At 37.0% G+C, this 21,188-nt stretch overlaps 1 protein-coding gene across 1 annotated transcript; it reads left to right on the top strand.

The window, feature by feature from the left end:
• Positions 1 to 4,005: 4,005 nt before the first annotated feature.
• Positions 4,006 to 20,341, top strand: SLC35A3 (solute carrier family 35 member A3). The gene is given in 11 exon segments (XM_030455202.1): positions 4,006 to 4,075; positions 14,360 to 14,446; positions 14,448 to 14,474; positions 14,476 to 14,522; positions 14,524 to 14,563; positions 15,369 to 15,422; positions 15,424 to 15,525; positions 15,609 to 15,731; positions 16,269 to 16,439; positions 19,594 to 19,712; positions 20,209 to 20,341. Coding segments are annotated over 9 exon segments (660 nt in total). The 5' UTR covers positions 4,006 to 4,075; positions 14,360 to 14,377; the 3' UTR covers positions 19,621 to 19,712; positions 20,209 to 20,341.
• Positions 20,342 to 21,188: the final 847 nt, after the last annotated feature.

Raw genomic sequence — 21,188 nt, 5'->3', positions numbered from 1 at the left:
AACTCCAAGTTAATTAATATTTAATTTGACCCAACTATTTTTCGTTTCCATATAGTAAATGCATGATAACTACAAAATGGATCTTGAGATCTTTGACTTAGTGCTGTGCCTAATATCATTCAAATTAATACTTATAACAGAAAGATGCTAAATACTTTTTGTTCATATAAGTTTTTCCCTGAGATTTTTGGATGAGTGCACGCTCATCCAAAATAGTGTTCATTCTCCTGTGGTTCTTTATTCCAAATAGCAAGAATATAGGGAAGTACAAATAGGCTTAGAGTTGTAAGATCTTTTGAGGGGGTCATCTTGCTTGGGAGACTGTATTTAAGGAAACCAGTAAGGATATTCTTCTTTCAGTATTCCCATAACTAATGTAGAAATGTGGATATTGGTATTTAAATTAGGTAACAATAATCTGGCTAACCTTTAAAATGGTTACAATGCTGAATGTCTGAGAAAACTGACCAATGAAATATGGATTTTTTTTTTCAAACTTGAACCTTAGGATGAGACAATATTAATTCCTCCCAGAGACAAATTTTGACGTACTCCATAAATCATAGGAACATGATTGGATCATTCTAGTAAGAATACTAAATATCAGGGTAACAGTTGCAGTTTCAAACTTTGTAGTTCAGTCAATGATACATGGCTGTGAAAATGTTCTGAAACTAACTTCTTCATGGAAAAAAGAAAGCAGTTGTGCTTACTTGAGACTGTTCAATTAAAATACAAGAAAAAGTGCCGGAATAAGTTATAATGAAAATCATTATCCAATCTACTAATATCTAGGACATTTTCAAGACTACTGTGTGCTCTTTGGACACACTTCACTTAGGAGTCTTGTACAAAAAAAAAAAAAAATAAATAATTGTATATTATTATTTTAAAGGGCTCATCTACCTCAGGAAGCACTTATTCTGGGAAACCGGTGAGAATATTTTAATCACAGAGTTTTCATCTTCTTTTCTTAGTAACAAAGAACCTAGGGACAGAGTAATGTTGAGATTATTTGGTCTGAAAAGACTATTACTCATTAGTTCCATTTGTATTATAGCACATTTAAAGACACCACTGTGGAAAATACAGCCTCAGTCTGGGAAAGCTATTTCAATATCAATTATATTTTAAATCTGAATTTGTTTCTTCACATTCCAATTAGTGGCCTTGCTACATTTGGCTGCCCTATAGTTTTAAAATCCTGGTTTTTGTGTAAATCTGTAAAGGGTCTGTTTAGTTCACTCTTTTTTTTTTCTTCTTCCTTTAATAAGCAAGATTGAATTTTTCACTGGCAGGTTAGCTGGTTTTGCACCTCTTTTTTTTTTTTCCATGACTCATCAATTAACAATCTATTTCATCTATAGGGATGGAAAACTCTGTATGGAATATAATAATGAATTATATAGAAAATAGATTTTCCCTTTCATCAATTTTATCTGAAATTTTCAGATGTATGATGAGGTGTGTAATGAAGAGAGTGTGTAATTAAAACTGTTCACTTATCTATGCAAATTTAACAACTTAAAACCATGCTGTGGGTTAAGCTATTAAAATTTTGTTGATCACAAGCAAAACTGTTCAAAAACATTGGGTGGGAACACTTTGAGATTGATCTATTTGTTTGGTTTTAGAATTCACCTTCCTCGGGTGGCAGTCAAGTGGTAAGAACTTCTTTTTGTATATCCTACTGGTTTCTTCCTATGCATATTGTAGAAAATTTAAAGTATTGTTTATACTGTGAGGTATTTTCCAGATTCTCTATACCTGAAAAAATGTTTGAGAATACACATGCAACGTAATAAATTGATAGTATCAACAAAAATGAGGATCAGTGGGGCCATGTACGTGCATTATACTTTTGATCCTGTCTATCATTTGAAAACAGTTGGTTTGCATGTACTGTGGATGTGGCACATGATTTTTTAACATCAGAAGTGTCTATACAATAGAAGTGACTAATAGGAAAATTTTTATCTGGAACTTTCTATGCTTTTATACAGTGAGAAATAGAGCTACTTTGAATTTGTTTTATCAATTTTATTTTTTTTTCTAGAGCTCTGCTGGGAAACACTCCATGCCCCAACTCCTGCTGTTATTCAGTGTTTTGAGTGCCTTTGCTCTCTCTGCTGCTGCATCAAAATGGTCTATATGAACTTCTGAAGAGTTGTTTGGCATCCTAGACATGGATTATATTCAATAATACTAGATTAATTACTTGATGTAAAAAAAATGCCTTTAATTCAAATTGGCAGACCCTACTTGGCTGTTATGTTGCATGTCTAGCTAGTATGCCATGCCTCTCACTAGTTTACCTTTGGTTTTAGTCATTAGTAGATATAATTAGTTTTGTCAGTGTTTTAGACATGGTTTTAAGAGAGCATATTGTACCCTACCTATATGAATTATTTTTATTTCCAATGGGGAATGTGATGAACACCTACCTGAAATCTGATTAGAGCAACAAATACTTTAAAAATATTTGGTTGTTAGCCAAAGCAGAGGTCAAACAAATTGTTGTGGATGCAAACTGACCACTACACCTGGTCATCAAAGCATGAAATAAAGCTATGAAATAAACATCTCGTAAACAGTCCCCTATGGGACAGAAGAAAAGATGCTAAAATACCAGAGTATCGGTTTAGTCTATTGTAATCAAGTGCAAGTTAAACATGGAGGTCGCAAAGAAAAAATATTCTATGGGACTGAAAAAATTTGAGTTTAATATTTATTCATTAGAGAAGTCAAACATCTTGGAGCAGAGAAATGCTGCACTCTGAACTGGTTGAAAATACCTAGAATTCTGCTGAGAAGCATATGAGGCAATTGCACTCTAGATTAGGCTGATACTCTAAAACCTGCTGAAAACCAACACATTTTTCCCTTGGAAAGGAATGGAAATCTAATTAAGTTCATAAAACTGATAGTATCTTGACTACTTTTCTCAAGTATTTAGTCTGACCTGGGATACCCAATGCATCTGGAAGTTCAATTTCAGTAAGGATGCCAACATCTGCAAGCAGATACAGTAAATGTGGACACAGAAAGACCACCACCCATTTTTCAGGTCAGAAGTTCCACATCTTGCAGCAAAATCTCTTGGGGCTGCTCGAGCTGCCTTCTTCTGGCTCAGTGACCACTCAGTGACCACTGCTGCGGCCCTGTCAGTAGTGCTGTTCATGGCCCTGCCCCTCCTCTATCTCCACATCAGCACTGGCTGGGGGCTCAGCTCCTCTGCTGTTACCAAAGTGCATTCTCCTAAAGCATACTTCTAATTAATGCCTTATAGAATGTGTGCTTAGTACTGAAATTACATTTAGTAGTAGTATGCTTGTCTTTCACTGTAACTGATGAATGGAAATACGTGTTTAGTTCTGCTACCAGCTTCTGTGGGGCTGGGACTCACCCGGGTTTGATACGTTGGACATACTTTGGTTGGCAAAGGATAGAATCCAAATGTGTAACTAAAGCCTAAAGGAGTTATACGATCTTCAAAATTTGGTGGACAATGTGTTTCTCTGGAATGTACCGTAAGGTTCTCTTTGAGCGGTCCGTATCTTAACTCAAACGGGGCTTGCACCTCTTTAATAAATTTATCATGGATTTCATACAAAACACTCGTGTCATTCCTCACAGGAACCCTATTAAAAAAGTTTTTCCAGTGAAACCCTCCCCTGCCCTCAGCCCCTTGGCATACGGACACGTTGCGGGGCAGGACAGGGCCGGGGCTGCCCCACAGTAACGCTGCCGTGGGACCGGGACCCCCCCACGCCGGCCCCCCTTGCCGCAGCCCTGCGGACCCTTCCTGCCCCGCGTCGCTGTTCCTCACGCACCGGCCCCGTCCCCACAGCCCCTGCCCATCCCCGCCTGCTGTCGCCAGCCCCGCCCGTAGCGGCGGCACCGGGGCCCGTGAGGGGCGGGGCGCGCTTCTTGCAGCGGCTCTGGGAACGGAGCGGGCGGAGCCACGGCTGCAGTCGGAGCCTTTGCGGGACGGGACCGCGGCACCCGGAAGCAGCGGTGGGTGCGAGCGGAGCCGGCAGTGAGGGGCGAGCTGGGCCGCCCGCCGGTGCTGCAGGTGAGAGGCCTGGGCTGGGAGCGGCGGGAGAAGGAAGAGGCGGGCGCGGTGCAAGGGTTCTGGATGAGGGAGGAAGCCTGAGGAAGGCCTTCGGTGTGGGAGGGGGAGACGTTCGGGGTTGATGGATGGGGCGGGAAGTAGGTGTGTGGGAGCAGGCTGGGGAGGGACAGAGTGGGGTTGAGGAGAAACGGAGATAAATGTCGGTAAATGGAACGGTCTGGGGAATAGGGAGGTTGGGGGGTGAAGGAGAAGTTACTGTGGGGAAGCAGCTGTCTGGGAAGTTGGGAAGGGGTACGGATCTGATCAGCATCTGTGTCGTTGCTAAGGTTGATGGGTTTCACTCGCTGGGTTTCTTCTCGGGGCAAGTGTGACTGGTCCCATGCTGACAAGATGCTGGCCGTGCTTGATGTAGTGTTGCGTTTGAAGTTAAAAGAAATCTACATTTTATAAGTATTTCTGTGGCATCACAATTCCATACTGGATTTTTAAAATGAGAAATGCAGTAGCAGTACAGCATGGTTCAAGTACTATGTAGCAGATGAGTGAGATGATTCAGAAAACCAGAAGATGACAATGAGCAATGAGATGATACACATGGAATAGACTGGGAAGTAAAAGATAAACTCCAAATGTACTTCAAGTGGTTTCATTTTATGGAATCCTGTAATCCTATTTTATATCTGAGCGAGGAGTACTTGTATATCAGAGAACGGGTTTTTAAGGCTATTGGAAATACTGACTATGTGCAACAAACCTTTCAAAAGCTGAGTGAGCACTATAGCAGTAAGTGACTCGTCTGAACTCTCAGTATGTGGACTGAGATGGGTCTGATTTCCCCAGCTCTTCTCTGTTAGTACAGAGAACTGGCTTCACAAAAACCTCGTTTGCTAGACTGGACTTGAGCTCTATCACACATGCTTTCTTTTATAAAAGAATAAGCAGCATCAAATTTCTCTAGAGGTTGCAGGGTGAATTTGAGGGAGGTGATAATTGTGAAAGAACTGATTTACAATCATCCAAGGTTGGAAGGGATCTCAAGGATCAATCTTTCCTGGCTAAAGTATAGCCTGGACAAAATGGGCCAGCACCCCCTCCAGCTTAATTTAAGTGTCCCATGCTCGAAAGAGTAACCCCTTCCTTTTAGCAAATATAGTTCATGATTCCCTTGTACCTTATTAAGCATCATGAAAACTTGTGATTGAAAATTACAGTTCTGGGAGGTAAGGATCCATTGGTTTGGGATGTATGATGTTCTGGTTCATATGGAAGTAGAGCGTGTAGCAAAAATACTGGTTCTGGCAAAGCTTATGGCAGTAGTAAATATCACTTTGCTTTGTTTAGAGCAGTGTAGTGTTAGGTGTGACTTTGTGTCTTTACTAATCATACTGGCTACCTACACAGCCTAGTTCCTTATGCTAGTTATGCTGCTGTTTTAAGTAACAAGAAAAAAACAGGGAACATCTGAACTAGGTGCCTAGGGAAATCAAATCACATTTGTCTGCCACACACAGTTTCAGATTTTGCAGTGTTAAGTGAGGGCAAGACATTCTTCATAGTTACTCCTTTCTTATTACTCCTGAATTGCTTGCCACCTGGGCTTTATCTTCCCCAGTTACTTCAGTTCATAGCCATATGCCTGCTGCTGGGGCAGGCGTAGTGCCTTCATTGAAACTCGGGAGGCTGCACAAGCTTGGTTGCATCAATAGAGCGAGTCTCTAGAGAGGAGCAGAGATTCTAAGCGTCTGTACGTCTTAGGGTCTATCTTACCAAACGTAAGATGGTTAGGGGTTCAGGATTTTCCCATTGAATTTTTGAACCTTTTTATCTTATATTCATACTTCCAATACACTGCTCATTTTTCTAGTTTTAATTACTAAACTTCTGCAATAAGTATCTACAGATTTTCACTGTAGTATCTAGTTTGTGTTATTGTGCTCAAACTAGGTCACCTTGACAGAGGGTGGCTGCATTGCCTCAAGCATCCAGAGTTGATTAGTAATTCAGAAGTAGGGTAAGTGTAAGCTGTAGCTGAAGCTCAGCTGTATTCAGTGTTCAGTCTTTCAGCACCTGAAATCAAGCCCTCTCTTTGACTTGATACATCTGCAGGAGTTGCATTCAGGCAGAGCTTTGGGTCATATCGTTACACTTCTGTGTGCTTAAGGAGGGATGGGCATTTGAACTGAAATGGGGAACTGAATGCCTCCTTGCTCACAGAATCTGAATTTAACTACTGGATTCTTTCTATACTGGGATCTATACAATGAATGCAGTGTGTGTACTGTTTGAAAAAGAGAGAGGCAGTTAAGGCAGGTTGTATCAAATTTCTGTGCTGGCAGGCAGAGTTTGGCTTAATGAGTATTATGACAATATAAAACTGCTGCACTACTGTGCACATAGTATTTCTCATAAGATGAAGCCTTCAGCTGGTGTTAGCTTTGGCTCAGTGAGGGCCTGCATCTCCTGAACTCTGAATATCTATACTGAACATGTGATTTCTTTAATATTCACCAAATGAAATTCTCTTCAGCCAAAGAAATCTTATCTTTGGATTCTTAGGTTTGGTATAAAGGATAAATGGTATGAGGTAGGCTTAAAGAGTATTTATCCACAAATTTCACATTTAAGATTCACAATGCCCAGCTTTTTCCTGTCGGATACATGGATGAGATTGGTGATATTCTTTTCTCACAAAAGAAAAAACAGACAAAAATAACCTTTGTGAGATCACACAATTAACATTTAACACACACACACTTAACACTCTTCACTTAACACTGTGAAGCAGTGTTAAGTTCCCTTTCTGCTGGGTTTTCTGTTAGCTTGTAAGAAAACTACCTGCAATCCAAGTAATTTATAGCCTTGTCTGAAACTGGATGTTAGTTAATATGTAATTGCATTCCCTTGTTAGACTTGGCAATGGTGGAATTTCCTGGTTGAGTTAGAGGGCAGCGAATCACTGATGTAGCCATCATTATCCTTGGTAAAAACCTCTGATTTTGGAGGAAAGTTGGGAAGAAATAACTGGTTGATCTTTAGGAGTTAACAACTGAATGTGTAGCTGTGCATAAGTACGCTCAGTTGCCAATGATTCAAAGTTTCTGCATGGTTTTAAAAAAGGTTGTGGTTAGGGAACTAGATGACATTGCAGGAGCAAAGTCCACCAGTAATGTACTGTGTTGCGGTTGATACCCTGTCTTGCAAATATCATCTGAATGTAGTGATGTTTTTAATTTTTTTTCACAACTTCAGAAATTTTTTACCGTAAATAGAGAAATGGGGAATGCTTCCTGGAACAAACCTTTGTGTGAAAAAAAAATTTTAGTTACTCAGTTTCTGCTAGAAAAGCAAGGAAAAAACTCTGCTAGAGCATTTGCTTTTGATAAAACTTCTGAAGAAGAATAAAAGCTCTGAGAAAAGCAAAGCTTGTTTTCAGTGTATTTAATACACATTATAACATACCCAGCAAGAAGAATGAGTAACAAACTGAAAAAGAAAAGAAAGAGCAAGGTAAATTTTAAAATGATTAAGTGATTTGCAGTGGTTTAGTTGAAAAGTGCTTTGTGTTTGGGGAGGAACAGCTAATAATCATAGATAGCTTATGGGAGGGAACAGAGAAAACCTGTCAAGAAGGTAGAAAACAATAGCAACGTTTTCAAGTAAGAAATATGAGGTTTAATATGATTAGAAAAGTTTATAATGTTATGGCTTATTAAAAAATTTTACACAGACTTTAAAGATTATGTATTTGAAGGGATGGGGAGAGCAAGAAATGTGTTTTGAATTATAGCTGTCCAAATTTGGTGGTTAAAATATTTGTTTGTATGTAAAATCTTGTTCATAACCTAATTCAGCAGCAGTTAATAGGTTCATAGAGATTCATACCCCCTGAATGTATCTCAGTACCTGAGATACTTATCACAGAATTGTAGAATGGTTTGTGTTAAAAGGGACCTTTAAAGTCATTTAGTTCCAATTACCCTGCCATGGGCAGGGTCATCTTTCAGTAAATCAGGTTGCTGAAAGCCCCATCCAACCTGGCTTTGATTGGAGCTTCTACAACTTCTCCAGGCAATCTGTCCCAGTGTTTGCTACCCTCATCACACAGATTTCTTCCTTATATCCAGCTGAAATCCGCCTTCTTTTAGTTTAAACTTCTTTTAGTTTAAAATTATTGCTCCTTGTCCTCACATTACAGGTCCTGATAAAAAGTCCCTTTAAAAAAGCCTCTTTTCTATCTGGAAGGGCTGAATACAATCTCCCCAGAGCCTTCTCCGGTCTGAACAACCACAACTCTCTAAGTCTGTGTTTATAGGAGGGGTGTTACAGCCCTCTAATCATTTCTGTGGCCCTCCTCTGGCTTTAGCAGGTCTGTGTCATTCCTGTGCTGAGGACTACAGAACTGGACACAGTATTCCAGGTGAGGTCTTCTGAGAGCAGAGATAGGGGGGGAAAAAAATCACCTGTTGGCCACACTTCTGATGCAGGCCAGGATATGGTTGGTTTTCTGGGCTGCAGGCATGCATTGCTGACTTCTCTCCAATTTTTCATCCACCAGTACCCCAAAGTTATTCTCTGCAGGGATATTCTCAATCCATTCATCCTCCAGGCTGTACTGTTATTGTGGATTGGATTGCTCTGGCTCACATCTGGGACCTTCCACTTGACCTTATTTAACCTCATGATGTTCCTGCCATCCATCTATTTCTATACATAAACTGTTTGTTTTGAATAGAACTTTCCTCTGAGAAATGTAATTGAGTTATAGAAAGTAGCACATTACTTGGTTATTATCCAGCACAGGAAAGAGGGCAATGCACATGCAAAAACTTAGAAGGAAGTCCTATAAAAACAGGTTCTTCATGTTCTGTGACCTGGCTGTTGTTCTGCCTTCCAACTGTGCTGTTCCTTAGTTGCCAGCTTATTGTATTTGTATAGGTATAGCATCAACACTGGGTTCCCATTTCACTTGAGAAATATGAGAACACAATCCTATTTCTTTAATCTGCTGTCTTGATTTCAAAGCAAATGTACTTAATTTTCTGCTGTGTGTTTCCTTCTGTAAGGCAGATTCAGTCAGTGTTTTGCCTCTGGCAGATTGCAGATGGAGAAATTGGTGTACTAGAACACAAAAATTATCTTTTGCAGTTTTAAGAGGCTGGTTTTCTGTTTCTGTCTGGCTTTGTCTTTTAACTAATGTGCAGGTGCCTTTTGTTTAAGTAGTTTTAAAGTTGTCAATCATAAAGTGAAATAAGAGCTGGTATAAATTCCTGTAACTTGGCTTTTTACTCTAAAAGACCATCAGCGGTGAAAACATTTGATAGCTATGCTGGAAGGAATGTAATTCACACAATGCCATCACTCTGAAGACTGGAAGCTCAATAATAGTAATTTATTTTTTTAAAAAAATCAAACTTTCCTTGTGACAGAGTGGGAAGGAATAAAGAAATAGTTGCCAGTAATATTTGTTATCAGCATGGTTTGAAATTTTGGGATTGCGTGGATCTGTGGAGCTGCCCTTGCTCTTTCGTTCCTGATCCTGATGGATGGATGAATTTCCATAATATGCAGTATAACACCAACCGTCTTTGCAAAAGGTCTTAGAACAGTCTCCAGTGTCTTGAGTTTAAACAAAGAATATTTACGGTACATTTGTCTCGTTTCCTTCAAGAGTTCCATTTTTTTTAGTGTTGTAGATACTGTCAGTTCTGTCAGATTTTGAGATCTCCGAAAACAGGATAAATTTGTTAACTAATCCTTAATTTTGCACAGGATTCTGTTACTGTAGATATTTAGCAGCTGAGAAGCCCAAAAGTTTATACCATCAGATCTTTTAAAAGACAAAATCTCAAGGTTAAGGAGAGTCTTGTAATTGTCTTCTTGTTCCTTATATTGTAAATCTTGATTAATGTAAGCAAGTTTTGTTAAGAATGGATAGAAGAAACTAGAATATATATGGTATGTTTACTGTTCATTAGGTCCAATTGGTTATGTTCTTTTTGGCCTAATATATTTCATCTGCATACATTAGAATTTACTAGTATTTTAGGAGGGAAAGCATAGGGACAATATACAAATAAAATTCAGGATATGAAATGTTGGCTTATGGTGGAGTAATTACTAAAGGAAATTAAAATGTGGAAGCAAGAAATCTGTTCATTTTGTCTGAATATGTATTATGAAGTGGAAATGCGTGCTTTTCCATAGTAAAAAATGTCTGCTGCCTTTGAACAGGTATTTTTCAGATTTTGCACAGTATGATACTTTGAGCTGAAGGTATTGCTTCCTACACAGATTGTTTTGTTTTCTGAGTCCATAAAACATTTCTAAGGTCATTTGCCTTTATACTTTTAGGGAGAACAGCTCTTTACGTATTACTTGCCTGCATTTTATCCACCTGTGTGTACTGAGGTTGGATGTTAAATGGCTGTAAATGCTGTCTTGGCTTACTACATATTGATTTCCCACATAGACGTCTCTAACCTTTGGCTCTGCCTGCCGTGCTGCCAGCTGCAGGGTGTGTCTACATGGCATACTGAATAGGCAGAAGCTGTTTACTGGTTTTTTTTTAACCAAGACTAATTAAAGAAAAGAATAATGAGCCTAGTCACTTAGCAGCTGTGATTGACATTACAATCAATGAGTTGCAGGTACTTAGCACCTCTAACTGTAAAATACAGTTCAAAAGTCACTGAGTTAATCTGACTAGTCAGCTTCCAGTCTTTGAACTAGTAAACCTAAATCCCTTTTTTTTTTTTTTTTTTTCCTGCAGAGTACTGAGTCGTCTACCCAAGCCCAGTAAGAAATCTAAGCCTGGTTGTAACTCTGTGCAGGAAATGCATTGGGAACTTCCGTTTCACTGTTGGTTTAAGACAGTCGAAGTGTGTGCTGTTACTGAAGACAATAGTTCAATTATATGACTGCACAGTCTCTTGCAGTGAGAGTAGCTGAAATTCATGTCTAGAAGAGAGAGATTACACCTCTGGTAGTAATCTGTAAATCTAAACCTGCTGTGAGTCTGCAGTTGAAGACTGTTCAACTGTTTGAAGTTCTGTATTTAGCTCCTTTTCTGGATTCAGCCTCCAGTTTGCACTGAGTTCTAGGAGCTGATGTGCAGCTGTTTTAAAAGAAAGGAAGAGGGACCAGGAGAGCTGGTGACATATTATGTGTGCTTAGTGGAGTGTGGTTACTTTATTGGCATACATGTTTCAGACACTGTAGTTCCTGCTTTGTGAATCAACTACGTGTAAGTACAGTGTGAAACTTCACACACTTGTTCTCTGCAGGCCTGTCTTGCTGACCACTAACAGAGTAACTTTTGACAAATATCCCCATTTCAGCTGTCACATTGGACATGTAAGGTCCATTTCTATGAATTTTGGAAGTCTGAAACTGCTTTCATTGAGTTATGGCAAATATGTTTCCTGCTGCTGGAGTCTTTTGAGACACATTGTCTGGGGAAGTTCCTTTTTTTGTTTATGATTACAATGAAGACAAGACTGTAGTTCAAGATAATATTGTGGTATGTATTCTTATGGTTTTGCTGATGGGCTTATTAAACTGTGTGTGTTGGTATATTTTCACAGTGAGTACTTTGAACCTTGCTTATAAATAAATAAATTAGTGCTTTACTTTTAAAATTTTACTTTTAGTTGCTTAGTAATTGGAATTTTTGTAGTTCTTAGAAAAATTAATGTGAACATTTTTTTTTTTTTTGTATTTTGACCTAATTTGAAGTTTAAAGAATTGATCTCTGAGAATTTTGAACATTTCTTTTTTTGTTTTTTGTTAAGCCCTTTATTACTTCTTAGGCTATATAGAATAGGCTTATAGAATGCAACAAATGTAGTTCTGAGTTCAGGAAGGTGTGTGTCCCATTATCTGTGTTTTGTTCAGAAGCATTTTGAAAACTGAAAAACCAAAAGCTTAAAAACTCATTTATCTATAAGTGTGTTTTTCATGAAGTTTAGGTTTTTTGTACTTAACCATATATTGCTTTCTGCTGTTTCTAGATGGTCTGGTCTTAATACTGGAAATGAGGTTAGATGGTAGATGGAAATGGTGGAAGAACTATTTGTGCAAGTTGGCTCACATAAATGTACTTTTTGCAATGGCCAGTTTTCTCCAGTAACACAGAGACTATGAGCTCTGACCTTGCTTGTCCCATCTTCATCCCAACATGAGAACTTGTTCTTCTGTTTTCTCCTTCCTTGCTCCTAGCTATAGCATATCTATTATTCTATGATGTTATGCTTTGACAAACTGATTTTGTTGTTGGGATTCATAATTCTACAATTAACATCCTTACGTAAAGGGTTATTCCACCTGAACCTGTGGAAAAAAGACAGTAAAGCTTGAATGCTGTCTTCAGCTTTCTTTTCCTTCCTGTTTTACATTTCTGTCAGTTTATATTGTCCAGTGCATCTGGACAATCTTTTGTTGCATCTTTTCGTATTTTGTCTGTTTAGTGAATTGAAGGAGATCATAGGTTCATTCAAATATGAAACTCTATCAATAGATTTCTGTCTAATCAATATTATTTAAAAGAAATCCTTGTGTATTTCTTCTTTAGTTTCTGTATCCTGGCATCTTTGTCTTCCTCCTTTGCCAATATGCTTTTTACGAATATTTTTTATTATTTTCATGATTCTCCAGATAAACAATTTTTGTTGTGTGGGATACAAGTATGTGCTTCGTATGTCTGTGGCACTTGCAATTCATATTTATTTACAGGTTACTGCAGTGTTTCTTAGGTATCTGTGGGCATATAGGTCTACTTGACTGGAGAAAATCCATTAATGTTTAGAGACAACATAAAGGGAAGTCAGAAATATTTGTACAGCACAGATTTCTAGATCTGTGAAAAACAGAAGTGAAAATTGTTATGAAATGTATCTTGAACTAAGGAAATGCAGTCAACAAGAAATAGCTTCATTGTCAGCTACAAATATTTGAAGCTGTATCCTTCAGCACTGTGTACAAAAGAAGATAGTTAATGAGTCACCTGTAGGTGTAAAATGTGTGTAGGGAGAGCTCTGGGCATATTCATCCAGTATGTGCTGCTTATGCCATCTCTAGACTTCTGAAAGTGAGAACCACATTATTGTCTTGACTTGTTTTTTCTTTTACTTGAAAACATATTTCTTAACTTTTAATCACTGATTTCATTTTACTTTGTCAGTATAAAAACCACTGTTTTTTAATATGTAGGTGGTGAATGCAGTAGGAATTTTTAATAGAAAGCATTAATTTTGTATGTATAGAAATTACTCATACTTAATATGAAGAACAGCAGAAAATTAAATATTCTGAAGAACAGTGATGCAATTTTACATTTCCTTGTAATATATCGTTCTTTAACAGGAAAGCAGTTCTCATTTTTTAATCTCCTGCACTAAGTTAATGCCTAGGCATTAAGGAAGAGGCAAAGAAAACCACATCAGCTTGGTGTAATTTCATGGGAGAGATGAGAAAGATACAGCTTAGCAATGTAAGTTTTCTAGATGTCAATGTGTTATGAGAAAGTAGCTGCAGTCACCCAGTCATCTTTCTTATTCGAGTAATTTTTTTCTGAGAGGGATATTCAGCAGGGCAGAATTAGTGCTGTCTTCTCTGCAGCTCTTGCATCCCACATCTTTCCTGTCCAACTCTGCTTTCCCACAACTCTCATCTTCCTTCAACATCAGGCATACCTCTCATTTTCATTTAAAGCAGGCCCAGCCCTCACACATCTTTTGCTGGCACATGTCATCTGGCAAGGCAGAGACTGCAACATGAAAAACTTCAGAGAAGTTGAAGAATGAGAAGATCTCTTCATTCTGGGAAATAACGCATTTGCAGCAGGGGTACTGGGCCATTCTGCAGTACTTTTTCACTTTCAAATGTACCTTTTGACCTTCACCTACATAAAGAAGTCCATGATTGATTTAACTTGGAAATTGCTTTTCTGAAGCAAGTTACTGCAAAGCTAATTGTCAGATAAAAGTCCTTATTTGCCTTTTTTTAATATTAGATATAAGATGTAATGCTTAATTTAATTTCTTTATTAGTTACCACATCTAATTTCTGATATGCTTACCCATTTCTAGACATATATTTGAAAACATTTTTGAAATGTAATCTCTTTTTCTTTTTAAATACCAGATTAGGTTTTGTCGTTTACTTGGCTAATCTCAAGTGCCTTCTTTTTTTTTTTTTTTTTTTTTTTTTTTAAATACACTGATTCCTGAGGGAAATATCTTACCATATCAGTTTTAAGCCTGGTTGGGGTTTTTTTTTCTGTTTCAGGAAGAAAAAAATCAAGAAATGTCTACCAATTTTAAAATACTTTCCTTGGGCATCCTGGTTTTTCAGACCACAAGTTTAGTCTTGACCCATGCGCTATTCTCGGACACTGAAAGAAAGAAGGACCCCGTTACTTATCCTCCACTGCAGTATTATTGCTGAACTTCTGAAGATTTGCCCTGTGTTCTATTGGTCTACAAAGACACAGTATGTGTCAAATTTTGCACCAAGTAATTTCCTAATCATTATGCTGTATTGTAGTGGCAACTGCAAGCAGCCATGTGAGTACAGGTGTATGCAAGCGTTTCTTTCTCATGTGAGAAATATTCATGGAAAGACACTACTGCATACTTCACTCCTCCAAACACATAATAGAGATACTGTAATTTGTGAACAGAGATGTCTTTGAAGAATGTGGATAATTAGAGCAAGATAAAATTTCTACTAGCAGCTTGAAGCTTGTGTTGTCAGATGTTTTAAGAAATTATATGTAGAGTAGTAAAAAAGATTAAAAGCTTTGTGTCCAAACATTAATGACAGTTTAGAAGCCTGTATTAAACGCAGATGTCAAATGGGAGGAAGCAATTTCATTACATACAGGAAAAAAGCACAGTTTTTAAGCTGCCAAAAAAAGGCTGTGTTCAGTTTATACTCTAGTTCTTATTTGGTGCATTTTATACTGGATTAGGTTCCTTTACCTACATATTAGGCTATTCAGCAGCTTAAATTTCCCGTTGTATATGCATAAATATTGAATGAGACTGTCGACTTCTAAATATGCACTCTTTAGGTGATGCTCTTTAATGTAGCATTTTCAAAATTGACTACAGAAGTCACTTTACAGTCTTTTTCTTACATTAATGAGGCTAAGAAAGTCAAACATAGTATTTTGACATCTTGATACCAATGATAGCTATAAAATGTAGGCAACATTTTTAAGAACAGAACATTGCTGTTTAATTTTTTTTCTCCTTTTAGTAATGTTTGTTTCTTTTATTGTCTCTCTTGGTAGAGTGCAAATTTACGAACTCTGAACAGAGTGCTACATGATGAATCCTTAATTAAACCCCATGGAAACTCTGAAACTTGCTGTTCCTTCAGGAATTTATACTCTTCAGAATAACTTGCTGTATGTAGCATTGTCAAACCTAGATGCAGCCACATACCAGGTATTGTAACATTTGGATTTCACTGTAGGTTTGAAAATAAATCCTATTAATTAAGCAGTATACTGTTTCTGGGTTCTTCTTAGGTTACATATCAACTGAAAATCTTACCACAAGCATTGTTTTCTGTGTTGATGTTGAGCAAGAAATTGGGTGTATACCAGTGGCTTTCATTAGTAATATTGATGACAGGATGGGCGTTTGTGCAGGTAAATATTAACAGGTGTTTTGTGTTTATTTCATGTGTTTATTCAAGGCATGTTATGTTAGTTTAGATTAAATTGCAGGATTTAGCTTGGTAAATTTCAGCTTGTTTTAGTCATCTGCATAGTCAGTGAAGAGGGGCACATGCAAATGGCAGTTGCATCCTGTAGACAGCTTGTGTAAGTGGTAAGTGCTACTTGTGGCAAGGTAGCTGTCAGGCTCCAGAAAGTCAGCAACTGAATTACAGTGATAAGTCATGCTGGCATTCAGAAACTGTTCTGGCTTATGAAATTAAATCCTGGACCTCTTTAAATTGATATGTACAGTTCATGCACAGTTCTCCTCCTGTAAATAAGCAGAAAGATGAATTATGGCTCTGCAGTTCTTTAAAAGTATTTATGGTTCAAAATGCAAAACTTTTACAAGGTCTTGATTGTCTACATTTAGTAACTGTGACTTTTGCTAGAGAACAACTTTGCATGTTATAGATGCTCATAACTTGATTTTATCAGTGAATTTTATATAATTTTTTTTATATTCAGTGGCCTTCAGACTCTCAAGCAACAGCTGCTAAGGAGCATTCGGCAGGATCTCAGTTTGTAGGCCTCATTGCAGTTCTTATAGCATGCTTTTCTAGTGGATTTGCTGGGGTTTATTTTGAGAAAATTTTAAAGGAAACTAACATCTGTGTGGATCAGAAAACATTCAGCTTGGTAAGTTTAATTTTAGTAATATCTTAGAGGTACTGCAATCTGAAGAATGTTAACCTCAAATATATACATATAAATTTAAAAATTCACTAATATTATTTTATATTTTTACATAACAATTTTAGTATTCTGCGTAAATGTCCTTTTAAAAACAAGAGTAAAACTCTGCTAGATAGAATATTAAAGAAATGCTTTCTGAGCTCAATCTAAGTCTTGATTTAAACTTGGGTTTTAGAGTGTCTGTAAGCTTGTACAGAATCTGTCAAATGAATTTGTAATTAAAATTTTCTAAAGAATGTGCTCTTATGTAGGAACTCTGTCTTCAAAATAGTCTTCTGTACTAATTCATAAGGTATAATAAATATAAGTAGTATTTATCTTTCCTTTTTTCACTTTTAAAAATAGAATATAGAATATTCAAACAAAATGTTTCAGAATCAGTGTTTTAAATTAACATTTTATTTTCCTTTTGTGTCTGGGTCTAGGCAGTTTTTATAGATTGGCACTTTTAATGCAAAAAAAACATGCTTTTGTAATACAAGTTGAGATAATGAATTATACAAAGATCAGTTTATTTCAGTTGTCTGTGTGAGCACTGGAGAGAGTTATATGCTAAAACAGTTCATCTGCATTATTTTAATGTCACCTTATCTATTGTACACCTATCAGTAAGACAATACCTTTCATTCCCCTTAGGTAGTAATGCAACAGAATTGAGCCATTTTCCTGAAGGAGGTTTTTTTCAACCTCAAAGCAATCTTGTCCAGTTTATAGAGTTGGAAATAAATGGCATCAGCTATAATTTTTTGCTCCCGTTTTTGCAACAGGAACAACACTTAGTGTTGGAGTTCTTTCTCAAATGAGTCCCTCTTATCTTGTGTAGACGATAACCCATTGATTGTGTATTTTGAATGCATGCTTTTTCAAGTAGAAGAATTTCCAAGAAGAATTTGAACTCTCCATGGCCTTAGTATGGACTTTTAATCAAATCCTGTAGTACTGTAGAATTAAGTTATAAGGATAGTTTAGTGGATCAAGGCTGTGTACCAGGTCTGGTAGAATATAATGAAGTACCATAAAAAGGGAATATATTTTTTTTCTAACTAGATAGTTGGTCAAAACCTGGTATGGTAAAAAAAGTCTGAATACAGTTTTTTTCCTTTCTTTTCCTGTTGCTCTTTTAATTACAAATGGTATAAATGCAGAACTGCTTTTTTGATGATATTTTAAAACTTTTACATGTCCATAATGAGTTGAAACTTGAGGATAGAATCTAAACCCCCTACTGATTATCTGCTAGTATTTGTTGAAATTATACATATTTAAAACTAGGTTTTCTTGAGCTGATTTTAGGGGATATATCATGAAAGGTTATGCTACTGAATTTTGAAGGTAGAGAAGGGTGGGTAGCTGGGGCTTGGTCCAGGATTTAAGGTTTAATTTGGTGTTCTAGGTGGAGCTACAATGTCCAACCCATTGCCAAGGAAAGCTGATAATTATTACTCTCAATTTCCATGCAAAAAGCACTTCAGTGAGTAACAGTACAGATATCCAAAACAATTTTCAACTAAACATACACAATTTTTGAAAAATCTTATAATTTCTTCTAAAACATTCTTCAGATTTTTCTACAGTACACAAAAGTATGTATGGAAACAAATGAGGTCATTAGTTTTTCAGTCAGCCTGACTGAATGTTCCAGTAGTTGCTTCGTGAAAATAACGAGATTAGAACAGGTCACATCTCAACACAGACTGTTCAAGGTGGTGAATAGCTAGGACTGTGATATATGAAGACCTAAGTATCTGTGATAATAGTGAGAATTTAGTCACCTGATTTTTTAAATTTATTTTCCATCAGTGAGCTTGATTTCCCTCAATATAAAATTCAGTACAATATATTTAATATTAAGGCTGTTTTCAGTTCCAAAGTGAAATTGTTTTTGTCATACTCCATTGAAGGTTTCCTGATACAACTTTTAGAAAATACTTAAAACATGGTATCACAAGTTAAAAAATGTGTTAAGTGTATCCTGTCTAAAAGTGCGAGATGTCCTATCGTTCATGAGCAAGTCAGTCATACAGAAGAGCTTTGCAGTGGAGCAATTCTTAAAACACAAACAACAAAAGCCATATGTGCAACCTGGTTTTCATTTCATTTTTATAGAGAATTACTAGAATTGTAGGAAAAAATGGAAAGTAGTTTTGACTAATTTTTTTGACACTCCATTTTTAAACCAGTATCATGTATGGGATGTATGGAATAGTTGATTTTATTTATTAATTCTTAGCAGATCAATTGGAAAACATAAAGTGACCTTTTCAATCTGAATGAAACCCAAGTTTTTTAGTTATGTCTGCCAAAAGAATAATTTCTTGCCAAATGGAAGGGGGTTTTCTGTTCAAAACAATGCTATCCTTTTCAGATGCCAAAGAAACATTATGAAATAGAAGTCAGTATTTACAAAAACAGACTGGAAAAAATATTCTTCCTCCCTTTCCTGCTCAGGACTATGGCCTATATCAGTCACGGAGAAAGTGTTTGGTGTTACTTCCATGACTCAGAGGATTTAGGAAAAGTTTCCCATCTGGTAGAAGAACTCTATGCTCACCAAAACTGTAAACTTTCAATCTCATCTCAATTTCTTCTTTTGACATTAACGTCTCTACTATATATATTTACTCTGGTTGAGACGGGTTCAGAAATCCATTTCCAAGATCCTTGTCTGAAGGGCAAACTGATAAAATGACAAATCCTGTTCTTGCTGTGTTGGTGAGCATCTCCTCTGCTGAAAGTACCCCTGGTTTTCTTTCTAGGTTGTGCTGTATCTTCAGCTTGTCAGCCATGACTAGTTTCAGGAAAACTGAAATTGTGTTTGATTGAATTTTTGCTATATGCCATAAACAAAGATAACCCCATGCCATTAGAAAGCAGTGGTAGATAATATACAAGAATGTCCTGATCAAATCAGTCAAACTGATAATAGTGTGGAAAATAGCTTTTAAAAGAGAAAGCTGAACATCCGATGGCATTGAACAAGATGGTATGCAAGTAGCAGTCCTATTTTAAAAATTGGTACATGTGAGTAGTCCTTGAGGAAAGGAACCTGTTTGCATGATTTCTCATGTGAAGCTTTAAATCAATCTTGTCCTTTCAGGATTTTTTGGTAGCATATTTGGACTGATGGGTGTATACATTTATGATGGAGAACAACTGTCAAAGAATGGATTTTTTCAAGGATACAACAAACTTACATGGATAGTTGTTGTTCTGCAGGTGAGATGTTTCTGTGAAGGCACTTGGAATTTACTTTTCTGTAAATGACTGTGGAAACTAATGGATTTCACTGAAGCTACTGGGAATTCCATATCAAAAAGCTTGCCTATCACTATTAGAATAAACCTCAGAATAAAAAACTGGAAAATATATGACAAGTATATGAGTAAACTTTGTGAAATATAAAAGCACATAAACATTATTTCTTTTGCAATGTTTTTAAAGAAATATACTTGCCCTTCCTTCTGTGCCTCAAAATGTAGAGTTACAAGCATCCACTAATTTGATGATGGTTATATAATCAACAGTTTCTTTAATGAGGAAAGAAGGACTCCTCTCATGTTAATCTTCAATAGTGTATATCCATAACATAAAATAAATGTAATGGTTCTAAACATAGACAAAAGCTTTTCCTAAAAGTAAGCACTAATATTAAAATATTGTTCTCAGTGGAACAAACTATCAGGTTGCAATCCAAAACCTCAATATTTTTCAGGCACTTGGAGGACTGGTGATTGCTGCTGTGATAAAATATGCAGACAACATTTTAAAGGGATTTGCAACTTCTCTCTTCTATTATACTGTCAACATTGATCTCCTATTTCTGGGCTGCAAGATTTTGTCCCTACAAGGGTAAGAATTATTTTCCGCCCTGAGCGGGAAAAAAAAATGGTTGAAAACGTAATGCTTACCAGATCTAATTGCAAAAATAAATAAATTAGTAAACAAACCAGTCCTAACCCACTTTTAGAATGTTTAGATACAGCTTGCTTGTAAAAGTTTAATTTCATTGAATAATTTTTCACTGTAGTTGGCAAGGGTAAGATACAGCCTCCCATAGGTCAGGTGTAATGAATTTCAGCTCTTGGTTTTTGACAAACCTCTTCTACTTGCAAGCTCAGTGGTTTAGTTCACTGTCCCTTTCTCTCTTTTCCGTCCTTACCACATCTCTCCTCTTTGTTCAGTGCCTGCTTCGGTTTTTGGCCGAATACAGCCACTACTGGTCAGTGGGTGCTTGCCTTGCGCTGCGCTTGGCTCTGCTCTTTTGGACCAGCCTCCCCCTGCTGGCTGTTCTGAACAATGACCGTGACGGAAGGGGATTGCTTGTCTCCTCCTCTTCTCTGTCCTCCAAGTCTATACAGATAATCTTCCACAAGCCTCCTCGTGGCAAGAGGAGTTATGGCTGAGCAATGAGAATTATAATAATCTTTTGACTGTCCAGATTTTTAATTCAAAAAGTAATATTTGAGATGTTAGCAGGAGTTTATTTAAGCATTCAAAAGTGGAAGTGAACAACTATTCTGGCTTAAAAGTGAAAGGCATTCAAGTTATAAGTAGCCACACTTGCCCGTTAACAAATCTGGGAAAATGTGTTAAGAGTTTTTCTGTGCTCAAATGGAAAATTAATAAGTAACTTACCAGCTTCTGCAAACATGGTCAAAATGGAAGTCATGGTAATAATTAAATGATAGGGAG

Source organism: Calypte anna, chromosome 8 (assembly GCF_003957555.1).
Source record: "Calypte anna isolate BGI_N300 chromosome 8, bCalAnn1_v1.p, whole genome shotgun sequence".
Taxonomy (NCBI): domain Eukaryota; kingdom Metazoa; phylum Chordata; class Aves; order Apodiformes; family Trochilidae; genus Calypte; species Calypte anna.
This window is presented reverse-complemented; position numbering and strand designations above follow the sequence as displayed.